Genomic DNA, 17,934 nt, shown 5'->3' on the forward strand with positions numbered 1-17,934 from the left:
AGTTTAAAACCGCGAAACGGTTAAGCGGCTTAGTGTGGGCTCAATCCACACGTGTGGAGCCCGCAAAGCTGCGAGCTTTTGTCTGCCACCTGTCTGCGAAAAGCTTTGCTTCACTTCTTACTTAACTTTTGGACGCATCTTCGTGGGCGTGGCCAGGGGCGTAGACCAAGGGGCTCAAGAATATTTAGGGGGCTTACGCTGTTGCAACGCATTAAACTGATTTACTAACTAGTTGTCTGCTGCTTGCAAGATGAAACAGTAAGAGCAGAAATATTTCAAATTTAATTTATGACCAAAACCGCCCCACGTAAGCCACGCCCCTGGGCTGGCTGCAGCTTCCGCTGGCGACGACGTCGGCTTTTGGGCTTCTCGGTTTCTTGGCTTGTTTCTGTTGGATTTGTTGGTGTTGTTTCTGTTGTTTTTGTTGTTTGTGTTTTTTGCTGCTCATGATTTTTTCATGTCTTTTTGGGTTTTTGGCCAAGTCCAAGTTTAACAGCGCTCGACGCGCCAGAATCAAGTTCAGTTGCGCCGCAAACGCGTCGCGGAAATGTTTCGCTGCTTCAGCTGCTGCTGCCACCGTCCGCAAGAAATCGAATTCGAAATCGAAACCGAAACTGAAACGGAACCCGAAATTGAGTTTTCATTTAAAATTTAAAGCCATTTAAACGTCCCTTTTTGAATTGCGCATCCTTGGCAACCGTTAAAGAAACGCATTAAAAACCCGATACAACGAATCGGGAATCCAAACCGCTTGATAGTTTTACTTTCCTCTCTCCCTAAAGTTCTCAGGTAAAAATTGTGTTGCATCTCATCTTTTCCCCCTTTTTTTCGTATTTTTGAATGTGTTTTTAATGTGAAGTGCGTACCTGTCCTTGTTGCGGTTTTTCCTGCGGCTGCCTTTTGAAGGTCACTCACGCACGAAGGCCGCACCCAGTGGGTGGTGGCCAATATATATGTATATATTTTGGGGGCGGAATGGCTGAATGGGCCAAATGTCAAAAGGTGAAGGCAGCCAGGCGGCCTTGGAATTAAAGCACAGCCAAAACGACGAGTGAAAGTGCGGGAAATCGTAAAGGACAAGCAATTCCAAGTTAAGGATAAATGTGAATTCTTTGCTGGGATCAGCGATCGAAAAACTAAAGCCAACAAGTGTGCAGTGTCCTAGAAAGTTAAGGATAACATGTGTCTACAAGCACCAGTTAAATGGTTTTAAAAAATTAGGCAAATGCAAAGATACTTATGCAAATTATTTAGTAGTTTCTCAAATCTTAAGGATAAAAAGGATATGTTCAATACTCCTAATTAATCACTTTTGTATGGCAGTAAAAAAGATACATGGATGTGAGCATTGCTAAAGTATTGAAAAGTTGGAGATATATATAGACTAGATACATATGTACTTCAAGGATAAGTTAAATTTTGCCAAAAAGTATTCGAATTTTCGCATATCCATCAAGTTAACTAGAACTACGGTAGTTCATAGATAGATAAGTGGGCTATTTGAGTGGTGATGCAAGCATGGGAAACCACTTAGAAACCCCACCCAGTGTCCCCAAAAATCTAAAAATCTAAAGGCGGCTGTTCAGCAGAACCTCTTGGCATTTTGGCCAGCATTTGCATGTCAAACACTTCTCGTCGCCAGTCGCCTAATGATGATGATGATGGTGATGATTTGTGGACACATCCAACTGGCAACTTGGTTAAATATTTGGGCGGTCATCGATCAGCAAGATTTGCCCCATCATTTTTGGCAACTTCGATCCACGACAAGCCGTGAAATTTGCTTAGCGATTAGCACACGTGGTCGGTGGTCAGTGGAAGGTCAGTGATGTGGTTTCTTTGTTTTTTTTTATATTTTTTTTTGGTACAAAATTCTCGAGCGTTTTCGCCAATTGCAAAAGACAACAATATGTTCTTGGCCACAACTTCCGATCGGTTTCACCACGAATTCAGGCCCATCCTCGATATTTTCGAGACTTTCGAGATTTGATAGTTTGATAGTCGCTTCCTCTATTTCAGGTAATTAACGCCTTGTCTTTACTTTCGGTTTTGTGTTTTGGGTCTTTGCTGTTGGTTGTTGGGTGTTGGGTTTTGGATTACAGTCTGAATCTGGTCAGCCAGTTCACTGCCACTATGACCATCTTTTGTCTTTCGACCTTGGCCGAGGGAGGGGGTGGGGAAGGTGGGCGTTCAATGACCGACACTGTGCAGTTAGCTTTATGCATATCGAACCGCCCGCCCGCCGATCGAGATTTGTGGCAAGACAATGAGCAGCTACTGTTTGCCCTCTGATTGGCCCTAATTCGATCGTCTTTACGATCACTTTCCCAAATATACAAATCTCACTCCATCAGGCTTCTAAATTGTGTGATAACTTCGCTTGATGAGCTCGAAAGTGTTAATAATACGAAAGGAAGTGTTAGCTCATATTTTATGCTGGCAATTTGGACATTCAAGGACATCATGTAATAGTAGCGAAATAATTCATTAGTATCATAATAATTTATAATATGAAGAAGTGTGTTAGGTCATATTTTATGTTAGCAATTTGGTTCAGCAAACTAGTCAACATTTGCGCAGAGTTCCAAGGACATCATGTACTAGTATCGAAATAAGTCATTAGTATTAGTAATATTTAATCACAATATCGAAATAACATGAAAGGAAGTGCTAGGTCATATCTTATGTTAGCAATTTGAACATCCAAGGACATCATGTACTAGTATCGATTTAATCGAAATAATCGAAAACCCAATAGAGAACCGAAATCGAAGATGAACGATGAACTTCAGGCGTTGCAAGCTGAAATCCCATCGATTTTGTGTATAGAATATAGACCGCTATTGTGTGTATGTGTGTGTGTATGCTGCACTTGAACTTGACCCCATTTTGTTGTTGTTGTTTTTTGTGGCCGGAGGACAAGGACGCAGATGCGATTCCTTTATGAACGGGGCACGTCGGAAGGTCTGCGGCAATTACGGCGATTATCGGGCTAAGAGATACGCGGCAGTCCACTACGCAATTACCACGTTTCTTCAACTGTGGGTAACTGGCGTCCAAACAAAGTGGTAGAAGTGACGGGGGGAGGTGAGGGGATTACAACTTGTTATTGTGGCTTTTAAGAACCAGCGTTTCCATTCCATCTGCAGCGTGACATTCAAAATGCAAACGATCACCGCAAACCAGTTTCGGATGCGTCCATGTGAAGGGCTGCTTCTAAAAAAAAAACACCCAAAAAAGCGAAAAAAGCATAAATAAAAACCATAATGAAAACAACGAGTATCCAAAAACAGGAGTTTGTTGATTAATGATCTGATCTACTGATGCGAACTGATTTGTGGCTCCAAGACCCGCCTGTGCACTCAGAAGGCACTTTAGTAGACATATCAAAGTTCAAACTTTGACCGAGGTACACAGCGAAACATTCCCCGGGGTTTAATGGCCCCCCAAAAAGGTAGCCAAGCACTACAGTGAAACCTCCAATTTGCCAAATTAAAATCCAGCCATTTAGCCTTTGAATTGCACGCACTTAGATCGTAAAAGATCTACAAAAAGCCTTTTTATTTCGTTTGGAATCATGAAACGCAGTTTACGCGTTAAATTTTGACCGGCACGTTTTTATGTGCCGAAATAATTATGTTTGTTTTAATTACACACTAAGATAACAGATGGTATTGAGGCTAAGAATATGATTTGAAGTCGTGCAAACATGCCCATGTAAGGAAGGATCTCTGCCTCATAAAACCGCCTCAGATTTTCATGTTTTGGCTATAACATGGCCAAAATGAGACCTCAAAACAGTAACACCAACTGGTTTATACTACTGATGACCCAATTCAAATATGACTATCACTTTTAGGCTGATTTTCGCCAATTAATTATTATGTAAATTTTTGCATTTTTTTTTAAGCGGTGACATCAGCGAAAAATGGTCAAAATTGTACATTTCTAGACTTGAATGTCACTTTGCTGGAAATTTCATAACGAATTCAACGATGTATGGCATTCTATGTTTGGATAACTATTTTCGTTGTTGTAGACAAAAAACTGAATATTTTTGGCAGAAAATTGAAATACAAATTTTTGGCAAAAATATGAATATTTTATTGGCCATTTTAGTCATAACTTGCCTGAAAATGATCCCAGAAACAAAATGAGAACTATTTTATGTAGCTTTTTATCCACGTAAACTATTTTAATCAATTTTTTACTGATTTTTCAAAAAAAAATTTTTTGCAATTTTTTGAAAAAAAAAACGTCAAAATTTTACATTTTTAGGCTGAAATGCCACTTTGTTGGAAATTTTATAACGAATTCAACGATGTATGGCATTCCATTCTAGGGCCACTACTTGCATTGTTATGAACTGAAAACTCCATTTTTTGGGCGGAAAATTTGGATTGGAATGTGCTCAAAGGACTTTTCGTCCTAACTTGGCCAAAAATAAAAAAAATGAAAAACCCATTTTCGAAGAACACTATAGTAGTAGCCAAGTAGTAGAAGCTTGACTGTAAGCGCAAACGATTTGATCCGACGTTGATCTCTTTCTGCTGAGTGACAGCTTAAAGCCAAAGTTATAGCGATCTATAAACGGTTTAAGTATATGTACTTTTGTTTTTTTTTTTTTCCGAATTTACTTGGGAGTTGTTGGGTCAATGTACTTGAGGTCCATTAAGACGCCGATGGAAATGGAAGCGAGCGAACTGGATTCACTTTTGATTTTGAATTCGAACTTTGTTTTCGTTTTCTTTGGCCGACAGATCGAAAGACTGGCTTATTATGCTGCTAACTTAAAGAGCCAACAGCAAAAGCAAAAGCAAAAGCATTGACATTGAAAATTATGCGAACAACATAGAGGTGAGGTTCAATATGTTTCGATTGGAAAAAGAGAAAAAAAATTTAAAAAAATAAAGAAATAAAGAAAAAAGACGAAGATGATGTTTACACAGAGTTACTTACGTTCACTGGCAGATAGAATGGAATATGGAATTTGGAATATGAAATGGTGTGTTGCTCGTAATTGATTACCAATTGTTGTCACTTGTCGGTGCGAATTATTAAGTATTATTAATGCGAATTGCGATTGATGGGCTCCATAAATAACCATAAATGCGATCACATAACAATTGAACTGAGTGACAGCCAAGTTCAGACGACGGCTGACGAGGGGACAAGGCTCCGCCTGTGGCTTTTACCAGGGGCGTAGTAATACCAATAATTGTTAATAATAATTTCGATTTAAACAGCATCTCATGTCTCAACTTTGACTTATTTAGCTTTCGCATGCTTAACTACTTACGTCCATGCCCCAAAAGTTCTCACGCTTTTCCACGGCGCTCCACTTGCGATTCGTCACTCGGCCACGCCCCCCCTTTGGTTGCCGCCCACGCACAGTGGGGCAAGACAATGTGCTGCAAACAACATAAATAATACTTATGCTTGTAATAAGCGGCCGCAAGTTGTCACATCATCACTCATTATTCTCGCGGAACGTGATGGCTGCAATTGTTCCTTGGCCTGGCTTAAACAAAAAAAGGGAAAAAAAGGAAAAATATAGTAACCAAATAATGGCGTCGAGTAAACGTAGAGCAGGCGGCTGGGCGAAGAATCAAGTTGTCTTCACTTTTTCTCCATTTTGACTAATTAACAATGTTGGCCGACGGCCGGTGCCGCTGACCTTCACCTTTTGCGAGCTGGCCAAAAGCAAAAGCAAAAGCAAAGCAGAGAAGCCAAAAAATTGGTAACAAGCTGACACCTCCACTTCCATCTCCACCTTCAACTGACCCACTAAAAAGCGGAAAAGAAGCGGCGCCGCTCTTCCTGGCTCTTGATATTCATTTTGCAGTTGGTTTCTTTTTTTATATTTTGGCTAAGGTTGGGTCGTTGGGGTAGGTCACTAACGGGGGGTCTCCCCCTCCTCCTCCCCCCACCCACACACTTTATAGTTTAAACTTTTATTTTGCAAATTGTTTCGGCTGCCTGCCTTGTGTATCTGTATCTTTTATCTGTGCCCACGATCATTTGTTTTGCGCTGCCTTTTGTTTTGATCGTGGGCTTTACAGTGGTGCGCAGTTAATAAACAATACCAAATACACTACATACAATAAATAAATGGCAAATTAATGGTTAAAAAACTTGATAAGCACCTCTACATATGCTTAAAGAAACATATATTCAGTACTGTATCGTATACGTAATATATTATTTTGAATACTCTGTCGTATACGTAATATATCATGTTGAATACTCTGCCGTATACGTAATATAAAATTTTCAATATTCTAGGATGTTATAGAACTCAGATGCAGTTAGGAAAGCATTTCTTTTCCAGTTCCCATATTTCCCAGCTGAGAATCGACTTTTGAACAAATATTTTGAATGAAATATAATATAGCTTATAAGTATACATATGTTACTATAAAAAGCCACACATATGAAAACACCATGGAGCTGATAGCTTGAGCATATCTGATTTTACTGATTATCATAACAAAATGCCATGTTCAGCTATTCATATTCAAGTAGCTGATATTGCTGATATTGTTGCGAGTGATAGCTGCCTGAGATCCACTGTGCACAGTTATGGATATTTGATTCTGTTCGCGGCCAGAGGTCAAATCGCATAAGCGGTCCATAGAAATGCAAAAAGCAAAAAGCAAAAAGGCGAGTTGCTAATGATGGCCCACATATCATATGCATACTCCAACATATCGCCTCATTATCGCGCCGTCAGCGCAGCCAAGCAGAGCTCATCCATTGGATCAGTCACGCCCCCTGCTTATATGTACATAGATATATATATATATATATATAGGATATATCCTCTTCCGTTTCAAGTTGGCGTCATGAGGGAACCGCTGCCCGCGGCGCTGCTGACGGCGATCCTGCTCCTGTGGCTCGGCTCGGCGGTGCCACCGACCACTGGATCTGCGGTGCTCATATCCGACATGACCATGAGCGTGATGGTGGAGCTCTCCTCGCGACATCCCTTCTGCAAGATGCACACCGATCGGTGAGTCCACTACTCACATATACATACTACTACTACTTCTACATACTACTGCTCTTTTGTTTGCCAGTGGGGATATCCAGCGCATGTTGCTGCAATCGGATCCGCGCCGCATACGCCAGGTGCCGCGGGAGTCGGTGATGGAGCTGGAGGAGGTGTGCCGCCGGCAGGGATCGTATGGCCACGAGTTTCGCGGCGGCCTGGGCTTCATCTATCCGGGCACCAAGTGGTGCGGACCGGGCACGGCGGCCACCAGCTACGAGGATCTGGGCGCGCATGCACGCGAGGATCGCTGCTGTCGCGAGCACGACATGTGTCCGGATGTGCTCAATGTGGGCGAGTGCAGGCGGGGATTGTGCAATCGCGGCACATTCACCAGGAGCCACTGCGATTGTGATGCAAGATTCAGGCGTTGCCTGCAGGCGGCGAACACGGAGACGGCCAATACGCTGGGCGCCATCTTCTACAATGTGGTGCAGGTGACGTGCTTCCAGGAGCGGAGTCCCTGCTCGGCACACCAGAGGTTCGAGGACTACTACTACCGCACCGATCACTGTCCGGCGGAATACCGGCAGGCGGATCTCTATGTCCCGCCGCACGCGGACAATCTGATAGCCAAGATCCTGGCCCATCCGCAGGGCCGGGCCCTGGCCGCTCCAGCCTGGTCGCTGCCCGCCAAGTCGACGGCGCGCCGCTGGGGCGTCAAGTTGGCTAGCGTTGGCTTGGCGGCGGTGAATATCCTGCGCGAGGTGGTGCAGCGACCGCGTCTCCTCTGGGACAGCCTGCAGGTGCCAGTAGCCAGGGAGCTGCCCCCTCCATCGCCGCCACAAAGGTATCAGGATGCGGGCTACCACTACGAGCGACCCGGACCCGGCGCCACCTACGGATATGGCCCATACAGTGGTCGCGGCTACGGGGGCTTCGACACTCCATGGAGCTAGTTGGAGCGCTGCTGCGAATGCCCCCGAAGACTGTTCCGCGCGGTGGGTGGTTGGGTGGCGTCCAATGGTGATGGGGAATAGTTGTTCCTGTGGGCGAGTAATCCAAAGTGTGTCCTATAGTCGTAGCAACTCATGCAGCATACTAGATTAGTTCCTGGCGGGATTACATGTGCAGTATATCAACTTGAAGTGCCAAGGGAAAAAAGGCAACAAGTACACTTTAACAGAAGAAGAAACCTTTGTTTCCTCCTGTTTGATATTCCGCGAAAGTTTCATTCTCATAGGTACTTGATATTCTGGAAAAGTTCCATTATCACATTCTCAGAGCATTACCATCTGAATGTGGGAAGCGAATGTGTGAAAATTTAATGCTTTAAATGGGTTTTATTGTGTAAGTTGCCCTTTGTGAGTCATTAGGCTGTACAGTGTTAGTTCTTAAGGCAGCGAAAGTGGCAGGCATTTAAGCAGGATTTACTGTAGTCATGAACATATTTTTATAGCATTCCAAAGTCAAGCAATAACCATAAGCCAGTGAAGATTACTCTGCCAGCAGGATAACTATTCGCTAGGCCAAACACCTTGAGTTGCACACCTGCTCCTCCGTTTAGTATTAGTAGTCATAAGTTGTCCTAATCCTAGCCACTTACTGTAGTTTGTAGTATGTATCTATCTGCATGTGTGATTGCCATTCACGTTCTGCATGTACCGTGTTCAATAGTTCACTAGTTGATTAGTTAACCAGGTGACCAGTTGCTCACCATGGACAGTGTTTGCTGTGGAAATAAACCTCACTGAGAATCGCATGCCTGCGCTCTTCCTTTCCATTCCTTTCCTTTTCCGGTGAATGAATCCCGATTAGAGCTGGCTACAATCAGACGGAACAGGAGGAAATCTGCGCCCAGTGGCAGTATCAGCCGTCGGAGAAGTATGTGCCCAGCCAGCCGAGAACCTCTTCCTAAAGGAGACACGTTGACAACCTGGACTAGATTATGGACTCACGGACTCATGGAATCGGTTACAAATCTACATAGCTATAGTCATATGGTTATCATCGATTGAAATTCTTAAACCTGAACGAAAGCCAAAGATCAAAGCAGCCGCTCGAAGAAACTAGATGGGAAAATATATCCACATATATATTTTCATATATTGAATGCATACAAAACAGATCTATACATATATGTATATATATATATATATATACACAAATATATAAATAAATATATTTACCAAGATCAGAGCAACGTAGTGTTTTTTTCATCTTGCGCCCAAAAGTATTGACTTTACTTGTTGGTTTGCATTGCATATTTTGTGGGATGAGAATGTTCATTTCAAAAACTATAGTTTATAGTTTATAGTTTATGTTCTCCACCCGTTGAATCACCCAATGAACAGCGCATTTTGATGTACATCTTGATGACCCAATTCAAATATGACTATCACTTTTAGGCTGATTTTCGCCAATTAATTATTATGCAAATTTTTGCACTTTTTTTTAAGCGGTGACATCAGCGAAAAATGGTCAAAATTGTACATTTCTAGACTTAAATGCCACTTTGTTGGAAATTTCATAACGAATTCAACGATGTATGGCATTCTATGTTTGGACAACTATTTTCGTTGTTGTAGGCAAAAAACTGATTATTTTTGGCAGAAAATTGGGATACGAATTTTTGCCAAAAATGTGAATATTTTATTAGCGATTTTAGTCATAACTTGCCTGAAAATTAACCCAGAACTGAAAAACTGACTTTTTTATGCAGCTAATTAACAATTCTAGCTATCCTAATCACTACTTTACTGATTTTAACAAAAAAAATTTTTTGCCAATTTTTGCAATTTTGGGGTAACATCATCATTTTTGCGGAAAATCGTCAAAATTTTACATTTTTAGACTGAAATGCCACTTTGTTGGAAATTTCATGACGAATTCAACGATGTATGGCATTCCATTCTAGGACCACTACATGCATTGTTATGAACAGAAAACTGAATTTTTTGGGCGGAAAATTGGGATTGGAATGTTCAAAGGACTTTTCGTCCTAGCTTGGCTAAAAAGAAGTCACATTTGAACACGAATTTGGTCTTTATCCTTAAAAAGAAACTCCCTATTCGACTTTATTTGTCTGAGCTTTTCTCATTCTTGTTGTTAACTTTTCGCGTCGTTTACAAAAATTAAAAAAATTATCTCTAATCCAGTGTGTGTTTGTCGTATGTGTATGGGGATGCGGATACGCGAAATCATATGCCTACAGTTCGGTCTAATCATCATCATTAGCGAACTTTACAAACTCAAATCCATCATAATCGGTATAAAAGGGTGGGAAAAAATGGGTTGGTGAGGCTGGACTCGTACTTCCTTAGGCACGCAGCGCCACAAACTGTTGGAACACCTCCAAGATGTGTGTGTCCAGGTCGGATGTGAAGAGCAGCGTCTCCAATGTGCTGCTGTACTTCTGAACTTGCTCATGATGCTGTTGGAATGGAATTGCAGAAATAAGTAACGTTCCTAGAGTTAGGAATTGAATCACCTACCATAAGGAAGACCTGCTGCAGTCGTCCGATTGTCCAGCGATACCAGTCCGTGTCCGGATCACGGCCGTCCGTATCGGAGCGCAGCAGATGCTCGGAGAGAATCATGATGAATCTCTGGAAGACGATGAGGAACAAACGCTTCTGGTTCACATTTGCCGCCTCCAGTTTCTCCTCCATGCGCTCAACCACCTGGAAATGATGATGAATAAATTGATAAATTATCGTTCATTTGCGAGTTTAATGAGTGGACTCACCTCCTCGGATGGCTTGTCAGCGTGTGTGATGGGCTTCTTTCGCTTGTGCGAGGAATCATCCTCCGAATCGCTGGACGACGAGTCCGCCTTCGCCAGTTTGTCCTTCGCCTCGCTCAATTCGGAATCTAAAATGGAAATTACCCCAGTTGGCTCAAATATCTTACAAAGCGAATTAGAAACTTTGAGAACTCACTCAGCTTGATCACGTGCTTGTTCATCTTCTTGATCGTCAGATGGAGTATTTCCCAGAGATACATTTTCGTGAACTCGCCGGTCATCTCCTTGGAGAAGATCCACGTGGCCACCGCCGAGCAGTCGACGATCTGCAGCTTGAGCAGCTTATCGATCAGCACCACCATCATCTGCTGGTGCGAAGACCACAGCTCGTAGATGTTGTGCAGTATACAGATCTGCGCCTCCTCCGTTTCGGCCAAAGCGCGGAATACCGAATGGAACTTGGAGATGGCCGCGAAGCTGTGCGAAAACGACTTCGACCCCAAATTCAGCAGCGTCTGCACAAACACATCGATCTTCAGCGCATTGAAGCTGCCGTCGGACATCTCCTCGCCGCTGTAGCCACTGCTCGGTATGTCCTTCAGGATGTTGACCACCTCCTCGGGCGTGCACTTCTGCCGAATGGCCACCACCAGTTGATGGGCCACCGTTGTTCCCGGCAGGTTGGCTGTTTTTTTTTTGGCGAAAGGGGGCGAAAGACAGCGAGTTTTTTTGTGTAAGGAAATGATTGAGATAATTTGTTTACATGCCCTGGATCCCCTCGATTTTTGGGGCATGTTGGCTTGCCCATGAGGCTTATATATAAGACATAAGACATCAGGAACTATAAACATATTTATACTTTGCTATCTGCCATCCTCTTCTAATTCAATTTTGTGCAATTGGCTTACTTCAATAGGTACTTGCTAATCGCTAGACTTGCTGGCAAATGCGATTGCCGTTGTTCCTAGTTAGGTGACACTTTCGTTGCAATTCGCATTTCATTGCTTGGTTATGTGGTTCATGGCGTGGAACCAAGCGGCACCACTCCACATCTACACATCCACACACATCTGCACAGCCAAGCTCGGCGTGGTGCGTTACTAATGATGGTTGTGCTCCAGCTCGGCCAGATCCCCGCCAGCTCTCCCCCGACTACATGCAGTTTATTGGCACTTGCGGCAATTATGTCAAAGTGGAGATTGGTTGGGATTGGGACTGGGTTCCCAGTCGTGGAATGGAGCAGCTAATTATGCGGCCGTTTGGCAAGCCAATGTATTGGCAAATGGGCAATTCATTGTTCACTTATGGCTGGCAACTTGCTGATGGGCATGGAAACAAACTGAAATGGCACACTAGGACATGGACAAACGGCAACACCCAACTGCAGTTCATAGCTTCCACTTGCAACTTGGGCTCAAAAGAGTTTGGCCAACGCTCTGTAGACAATGTCAATGGTTTGGGAGTTTCGCTTGTGTCAAGATCATGCGGCGCTTTTTGTTTAGCTGGCAGTGGAAAAAGTCGCACATTTTGGCTGCTATTTTGGATAATAACAACAAATGACTGCCTACCGCAAAACCAACAACCCAACTAGACTATCCATTCCATCGCCTTCGAATGACAGTCAACATCACTTAATATCCAGAATTAAAGATGCTTTCACGGGAATTTGATTTCCAGCTCAAATTGAGCGTATCAATGGGCGTTGTACTCTCGTGCACTCGGTTAGAGTTCAATGTTGAGATGGGTTTGTTTAGGTTCGCCTTATCCAGTGGGTCATCTGGCGTCTGCATCCGTGACAGGAAAGACGAAGAACTCCGGCAAGGTGAAATTGCCATTCGGAACCAGAGCCAGAGGGGCCACCAGAACGAGCTATTCCAAGCGGAGGAGGAGGTGGAGGTGGAGGCATCGTTGAAAGGGAAACTCCAGCCAAGCGAACCAGCGAACTCATATCTCAATGAAAATCTAAGGCAGAGTTTGGGCTTAAATGGAGGCTATAGCCAAAATGAAATCACAATCAAGAAGCCCACAACAATCCATATCCAAGGCAGTGTAGTGACGCACTGCGTATACCCTATTCGAATATCAATGCACCATTTTTAGCCACACTAATTGGTAATAAAGTTCTGTAAGAAACTATTTTTTGTTTAAGGAGAATCATTGTTTAGCAGGGTATTCAGCAGTGCTCCACATCCACATGGTTTAGCAGGGTATTCAGCAGTGCTCCACATCCGCACACACACATGTCTTTGATGCCAGCGGTTCGCCCTGCCACCAAAAAGGGTGTTGCATAAACGACTCCAGCTGCGAATCCAACTTCTCGGCACTAAGCTATGCAAAAATCCCAAGAAAAACAAAAAAAAAAAGGTAACACACATAACACTCACATGTACATGTGTGTGTGGCATTAGATTGCGCAAAGAGCCCCCGGCGGCGGCGGTGGCAACGCATCGCTTGGCTGCCCCAACGAAAGCAGCATAGATGGATGGAGCTGGCTGATGGCCACAGAAGCTACCAAAGCCAGCGAAGCTACACAAGCTCTACAGCTCCAGACGCCAACGTCGATTATTAGCGAGCGCAACTGGCGGACGCGTTTCAGTCGCTTCTTCGCGCGCGCGCACTTCAAACGCATCTTGCAAATTCGCTGCCGCATTCGTTTGCTTACTTTTTTTGTTTTGTGAACATATATATATATATATATATTTCTGATTTTGATGTGCTTGTGCTTGGCCAGACAATGAGGAATCTGTGCTGGCTACTGGCTGTTCCCATGGCAATCGTAAGTTAAGCGAAAGCGGGGACCAGTGAACGCGATGTGTTCTTAGTTTTCAAACGATGTGAACAAGTTTTTTGTTTCGATTGAAAGTTATATCCTCTTTCCGTGTGCAGCTGCCCTTGGGTTGTGCCATTGTGGGTGCAGGACGCGATCTCCTGCTGACGCCGAAGCAGGGACACCAGCTGAGCGGCAAGCGCATCTTCTACGAGGAGCCGGCGGAGGAGCGAGTGCTCAGCCAGCGACGCAGCTCGTCGACGCGTCCTTGGGAGCGCACCCTGAAACATGTCACATACGTGACCCTCTTCACGGATGCGGCCGTGGGCGCAGCAGCCGGAAATCTCAGGTAGGCTGGCCAGCTTGGCTCCGATGATTAAATACTTTGTGCGCCGTTGGTTAAGTTGCCATGTTGATGCTCGCGCAGCCAGCTGCATGAGTATCACGACTTCCTGCAGACTCCATATGTGCCGGCGGATGACCAGATTGGAGCTGCATTGGGCGGAGCGCCGTCCGCGCGCTTCGGCGACATCATGACCCTGGCCAAGGGATACTTGGAGCAGCTTCCAGGACCGGGAAACGCATCCTATCGCTTCCTCGAGGGCGGCACGTGTTTCCAACTCCAATGCCCCAGCGCCAGTGGCAAGCAGCGACGAGCCTTGTGGCAGGTGCAGCGCATCCGTCATCGGGACGGGGACACGGGGCGTCACTACCACTACGAGCTGAAGTTCAGTGTGACGCCGCTGGAGCACAACTATCATCACCACCCACACCCGATGAGCTACATCCAAAAGGAGTCCGACTATCCGCGCAGCTTCGGGCGTTTGGCACACCAGGACCAGGACTTCCAGGCCCAGCGGCGCCAGGATAGGCAGCGATATGGCGCTGGAGGTGGTGCTGCTGCGGAGCAGTCGCAGGCCACCTTTGTGCACGGCATCTTTCAGCCAGCTCCGCCGCCGCCGCCCAAACTCAACATCGGTGAGTATTTAAAGGGCGCCGTAGCAGTGGCGCCAGGCAGTCCGAAGATCGAGCTATTTCCGGGACTGCTCAATCTGGGACTGCGACCCAACTATGTGGTACCCACCACCTTTCGTCCCAGCTACCCGGCTGCGCCGAAATTTGGCCCTCATCCGGAATTGGAAAGATTCCCCAGCCCCAGCGGTGAACTGGGCAATGCTGCGACTCCGGGTGAATTGGGCGCCATTTCGGGCGGCGTAACCCATCATTTCCATCACCATTTCTATGTGGCACCCGGTGCCGGTGCTGCCCAGCTGCATCCGGAGTTGGGCTATCGCTTGCCCAGCTCCTCGCCGCCCGAACCGACCACACCGCCAAACTTGTATCCCCAGCAACAGACGGTGCAGTTTCCCAGCTCCAATTCGGGTTCGTCGGAGTCGCTGGAGGAACAAGAGCAGGATTTACTGCTGCGCACACCACAAATCTATGGACAGGCGTCCAAGTATCAAACCGCCAAACTGCCACCATTGCTCATCTATGCGGGCGGCAGTGCTGGCGATGAGGACAAGTCGTTTGTGCAGAGCGAACCACTGGAGGAATCCGTCTATCGCTACTCCGAGCCAGATCCCCTATATGTGCATCAGAATCCCATCGATGTGCTGCCGCAGGAGGAGGAAACCGAGAAGACACCGCCAGTCGAAGTGCAGGACGGGGACCAAAAGCGAGGGGAACAGCGGCCAGTTTCGGTCAGTTTGGAGCAACCGAAGCTGACCACCACTGCAGCAGCAACCAGCACAACCACTGAGACGGCGAGGACGGAGAGATCGACGACACCACGAGAGATTCCCACCACGAGTGCCAGCTTTGTGTCCACCTCCACGCACTTTAGTCCACTGCGCTCCATCAGCAGGTATCGCACCACGCCAAAGATAACAGCTGGACGATCCACCACAACCACTACATCCACGAGCACGCAACCACCGCTGAGCAAGTGGGCCAAGCGGCGAAGGGAGCAGGACAGCAAGGCTAAGAGCAGTCATCGCCACGAAGCCTTCGTTAGCACCACTTCATCCCCCACTTCACCCACTACCACCACAACTTCCAGCACACAAACGCCGCCGTCCACAACCGCTGCATCCACGCGTGTTCCAATGGCGCCACTCCTGCTGCCGGCACCATCCAAGGAAGTGGTGGAGGTGCTCACCCAGAAATCGGTCAGCCGATCCGTGAGCATCAAGGTGGGCGAGAACGGCGAGGAGATACCCATCATTGTGGACGACGATGAGAACGAGGTGAAGCCAGTGCTTAATACTTAACTTCCCTACCCTAAAATCCTAATTATCCTACACGTAAGCCTAGTCGTAAGCAGACTTAATCCCACAATAAAGGCATGTAATCCGTAAGGCAAGGGGCCACAGACTCACCTGCCTCCTCGTTGGCGTACTTGTAGTTGGGCACGGGCGTCAAGGGAATCAACTTGGCGTACGTCGTTGGCATCATTTCCGTGATGCGCTGATGATACGAAAGGCTGTCGAAACAAGAAAACGTTTATTAAAATCAATGGATTGTATAGAGATGGGAGTATAGCCAACCGTAGGCACTTCTGGAGCACCTCCTGGATGAATTTCGGACGCGGATGCTCGCCGTCGAGGAGCAGGCAGCTGTCCCACTCGTCCCACGACCATGTGAACTTGAAGTTGCTCAGGTGATAGGAGAACCAATTGACGAACCGATCGAAACAGGACGTGTTCATCGAGTCGATGCGCATGAAAAGGATCTCGGTGGCCTGGGCCAGAACCTGGGGCAGTGTGGCCGGCTGCAGTTTGCAGAGTTCTATCAGAATGGAGCCGTAGCAGATGTCCAGGTAGCGCGGCGTGGGCATGTGGAAGAGCTCGGCGAAGATCACCTCGACGATGCAGTACTCCAGCGGGATCTTGTGCTTGAACGGAAAGCTGAGCAGCTGGGCAGCGCAGTCCTTTCGCTCGTGATGGTATGTTTCAATGATATGATGCAGATGCTCCTCAATCAAGAACCGCTCTATGGAGTGGGCGCCCGGTAAATTGGGTCCATCGGGGCAGTCGGTGTAGTCGAACATGCGGTACACCACCCAGGGCATGGGATACTCAAAGTTGTCGTGATGCGGCGGCGGCACAATCGCTGGCAGATTGTGCTGCAGTGCCTCGCACAGTATCGAATCGAAGACGAGGTAGGGTCGTGGTATATGCTTTTCTGCCCAATTGTCCTGCCGCAACTTGCGTATCTGCGCCCACAGACAGTCCAAGTACTCCTCCTGCGGATGCGGCGCGTCCGAGGACCAAACCCGCAGCGCATTGTGGTGCTTCTTGGAGCGTTTGTTTAGATAGACCTCGATCCTAAGCAACAGCGACTCCAGGGCAGACTCCTTCTTCTCGTAGAGATCACGACCCACCCAGGGCAGCGTGGAGAGCACGGCAAAGACGAACCAATCGCGACGCACCTGGGGCACTGTATCCTCGTTGGATACATCGATCATGGTGTCCAGCAGTTGGAGCAGACTGGTTGCCGAGATGACGTGGCAATTGACCAGGTCGGCCAGGAAGCGCAGCGAGTAGCGGGCGGCATCCCAGCGGCACAGCTTGAGGGACTCCTTGAACGTCTTCACCATGTGATCGACGAACTCGCCGCCAAACTTGTAGTTCTTGGCATTGAGCAGGCCCACCAAGGTGGTGTAAACGGTGCACTTCTCTGGCATTCGCACGGCGCAGTCGGACAGGATGCGCAGGATCTTTAGGCGAAATGTGCCCAGATCGGCCTCCAGAACGGAGACGAGTCCCTCCAGGTTCGATTCCACCGATGAGGTGCTCCGCTCGCCCACCCGCAGTATCAGCGACTCCAGACGATCCTCGATCTCCTGGTTCTCCGACACACGTCTACGCTTGTTGCGCCGGTGATCTGCAAGGTGGGTGATCTTTAGAACTCCGCCGCGTATATGATTGCATATATGCCCACTTACCATAGCCCTCGTCCTCCGTGTCGTGAGCCCTCCTGCGACTCATCTTCCCCTGGATTTCGTGTGAATTTCCGAAAAAACACCGAACAGCGTTGCTCCTTGGCCACCGGCACACACAAAAGCACGCTGGTGCTGGGACACCTCTTGAGCTGGACTTTTGCGGGGATCCTGGACAGGATTCGGTTGACTGGTAAGCCTTGCCGGTGCGCCTACTCTTCCACTGCGAGCGTCAATTAACGTGCCAACTTTCGAAACAGCGTTGTCACAATTTTTCACAAAAAAACGCGATGCGATGCTTTTTTTTTTTTTGGCCTAAGAACTAGTGATGTGCCGCCATCGATTGCGGTGCATATCGATAACAGCGTCAACGGATTGAAAAGGCGCTTGTGTAACCGTTTCTGTGCATTAATATGCAATTCTACTTGTGATTATCGTGATCTATCCAATGTGCTAATAAATCAACATGTAGTGTATGTCACCCAGAA

At 46.6% G+C, this 17,934-nt stretch overlaps 3 protein-coding genes across 5 annotated transcripts; 2 read left to right on the forward strand and 1 right to left on the reverse strand.

Moving 5' to 3' along the window:
- The first annotated feature begins 492 nt into the window (after window positions 1-492).
- Window positions 493-9,119, forward strand: LOC120456768 (acidic phospholipase A2 PA4). Of its 3 annotated transcripts, XM_039643767.2 has the most exons (4): window positions 515-789; window positions 6,838-7,012; window positions 7,080-7,532; window positions 8,810-9,119. In XM_039643767.2, exons 2-4 carry the CDS (start codon window positions 6,846-6,848, stop codon window positions 8,907-8,909), a joined length of 720 nt encoding a protein of 239 aa, XP_039499701.1. In that variant the 5' UTR covers window positions 515-789; window positions 6,838-6,845; the 3' UTR covers window positions 8,910-9,119. The 3 variants fall into 3 exon arrangements, with proteins under 3 accessions (XP_039499699.1, XP_039499701.1, XP_039499700.1); XM_039643765.2 differs by lacking the exon at window positions 8,810-9,119 and having other exon boundaries at window positions 493-789; window positions 7,080-8,800; XM_039643766.1 differs by lacking the exons at window positions 515-789; window positions 8,810-9,119 and having other exon boundaries at window positions 6,815-7,012; window positions 7,080-8,800.
- Window positions 9,120-10,029: 910 nt separating this feature from the next.
- LOC120455363 (nuclear cap-binding protein subunit 1) lies at window positions 10,030-17,775 on the reverse strand. Its single transcript, XM_039641470.2, has 7 exons — window positions 17,453-17,775; window positions 16,053-17,391; window positions 15,885-15,988; window positions 10,933-11,421; window positions 10,740-10,864; window positions 10,486-10,674; window positions 10,030-10,424 (listed from the first exon to the last, which is right to left on the reverse strand). The coding sequence occupies exons 1-7, from the start codon at window positions 17,493-17,495 to the stop codon at window positions 10,311-10,313; spliced, it is 2,403 nt and encodes an 800-aa protein (XP_039497404.1). The 5' UTR covers window positions 17,496-17,775; the 3' UTR covers window positions 10,030-10,310.
- Window positions 13,471-15,876, forward strand: LOC120457289. Its single transcript, XM_039644739.1, has 3 exons — window positions 13,471-13,512; window positions 13,575-13,852; window positions 13,931-15,876. The coding sequence occupies exons 1-3, from the start codon at window positions 13,471-13,473 to the stop codon at window positions 15,774-15,776; spliced, it is 2,166 nt and encodes a 721-aa protein (XP_039500673.1). The 3' UTR covers window positions 15,777-15,876.
- Window positions 17,776-17,934: the final 159 nt, after the last annotated feature.

Source organism: Drosophila santomea, chromosome X, assembly GCF_016746245.2.
Source record: "Drosophila santomea strain STO CAGO 1482 chromosome X, Prin_Dsan_1.1, whole genome shotgun sequence".
NCBI lineage: Eukaryota > Metazoa > Arthropoda > Insecta > Diptera > Drosophilidae > Drosophila > Drosophila santomea.

Bases quoted from the DNA above. Each gene is read 5' to 3' on its own strand.
- LOC120456768 (XM_039643765.2), top strand. From the start codon at position 6,846: ATGAGGGAACCGCTGCCCGCGGCGCTGCTGACGGCGATCCTGCTCCTG. The intron at 7,013-7,079 runs GTGAGTCCACTA...TTTGTTTGCCAG, and splicing joins TGCAAGATGCACACCGATCG to TGGGGATATCCAGCGCATGT.
- LOC120457289 (XM_039644739.1), top strand. From the start codon at position 13,471: ATGAGGAATCTGTGCTGGCTACTGGCTGTTCCCATGGCAATC. The intron at 13,513-13,574 runs GTAAGTTAAGCG...CAAACGATGTGA, and splicing joins TGGCTGTTCCCATGGCAATC to ACAAGTTTTTTGTTTCGATT. The intron at 13,853-13,930 runs GTAGGCTGGCCA...ATGCTCGCGCAG, and splicing joins GCAGCAGCCGGAAATCTCAG to CCAGCTGCATGAGTATCACG.
- LOC120455363 (XM_039641470.2), bottom strand. From the start codon at position 17,495: ATGAGTCGCAGGAGGGCTCACGACACGGAGGACGAGGGCTATG. The intron at 11,422-15,884 runs GTGAGTCTGTGG...AAAAAAAAACAG, and splicing joins GTACGCCAACGAGGAGGCAG to CCAACCTGCCGGGAACAACG. The intron at 10,675-10,739 runs GTGAGTCCACTC...CATCATTTCCAG, and splicing joins CTGACAAGCCATCCGAGGAG to GTGGTTGAGCGCATGGAGGA.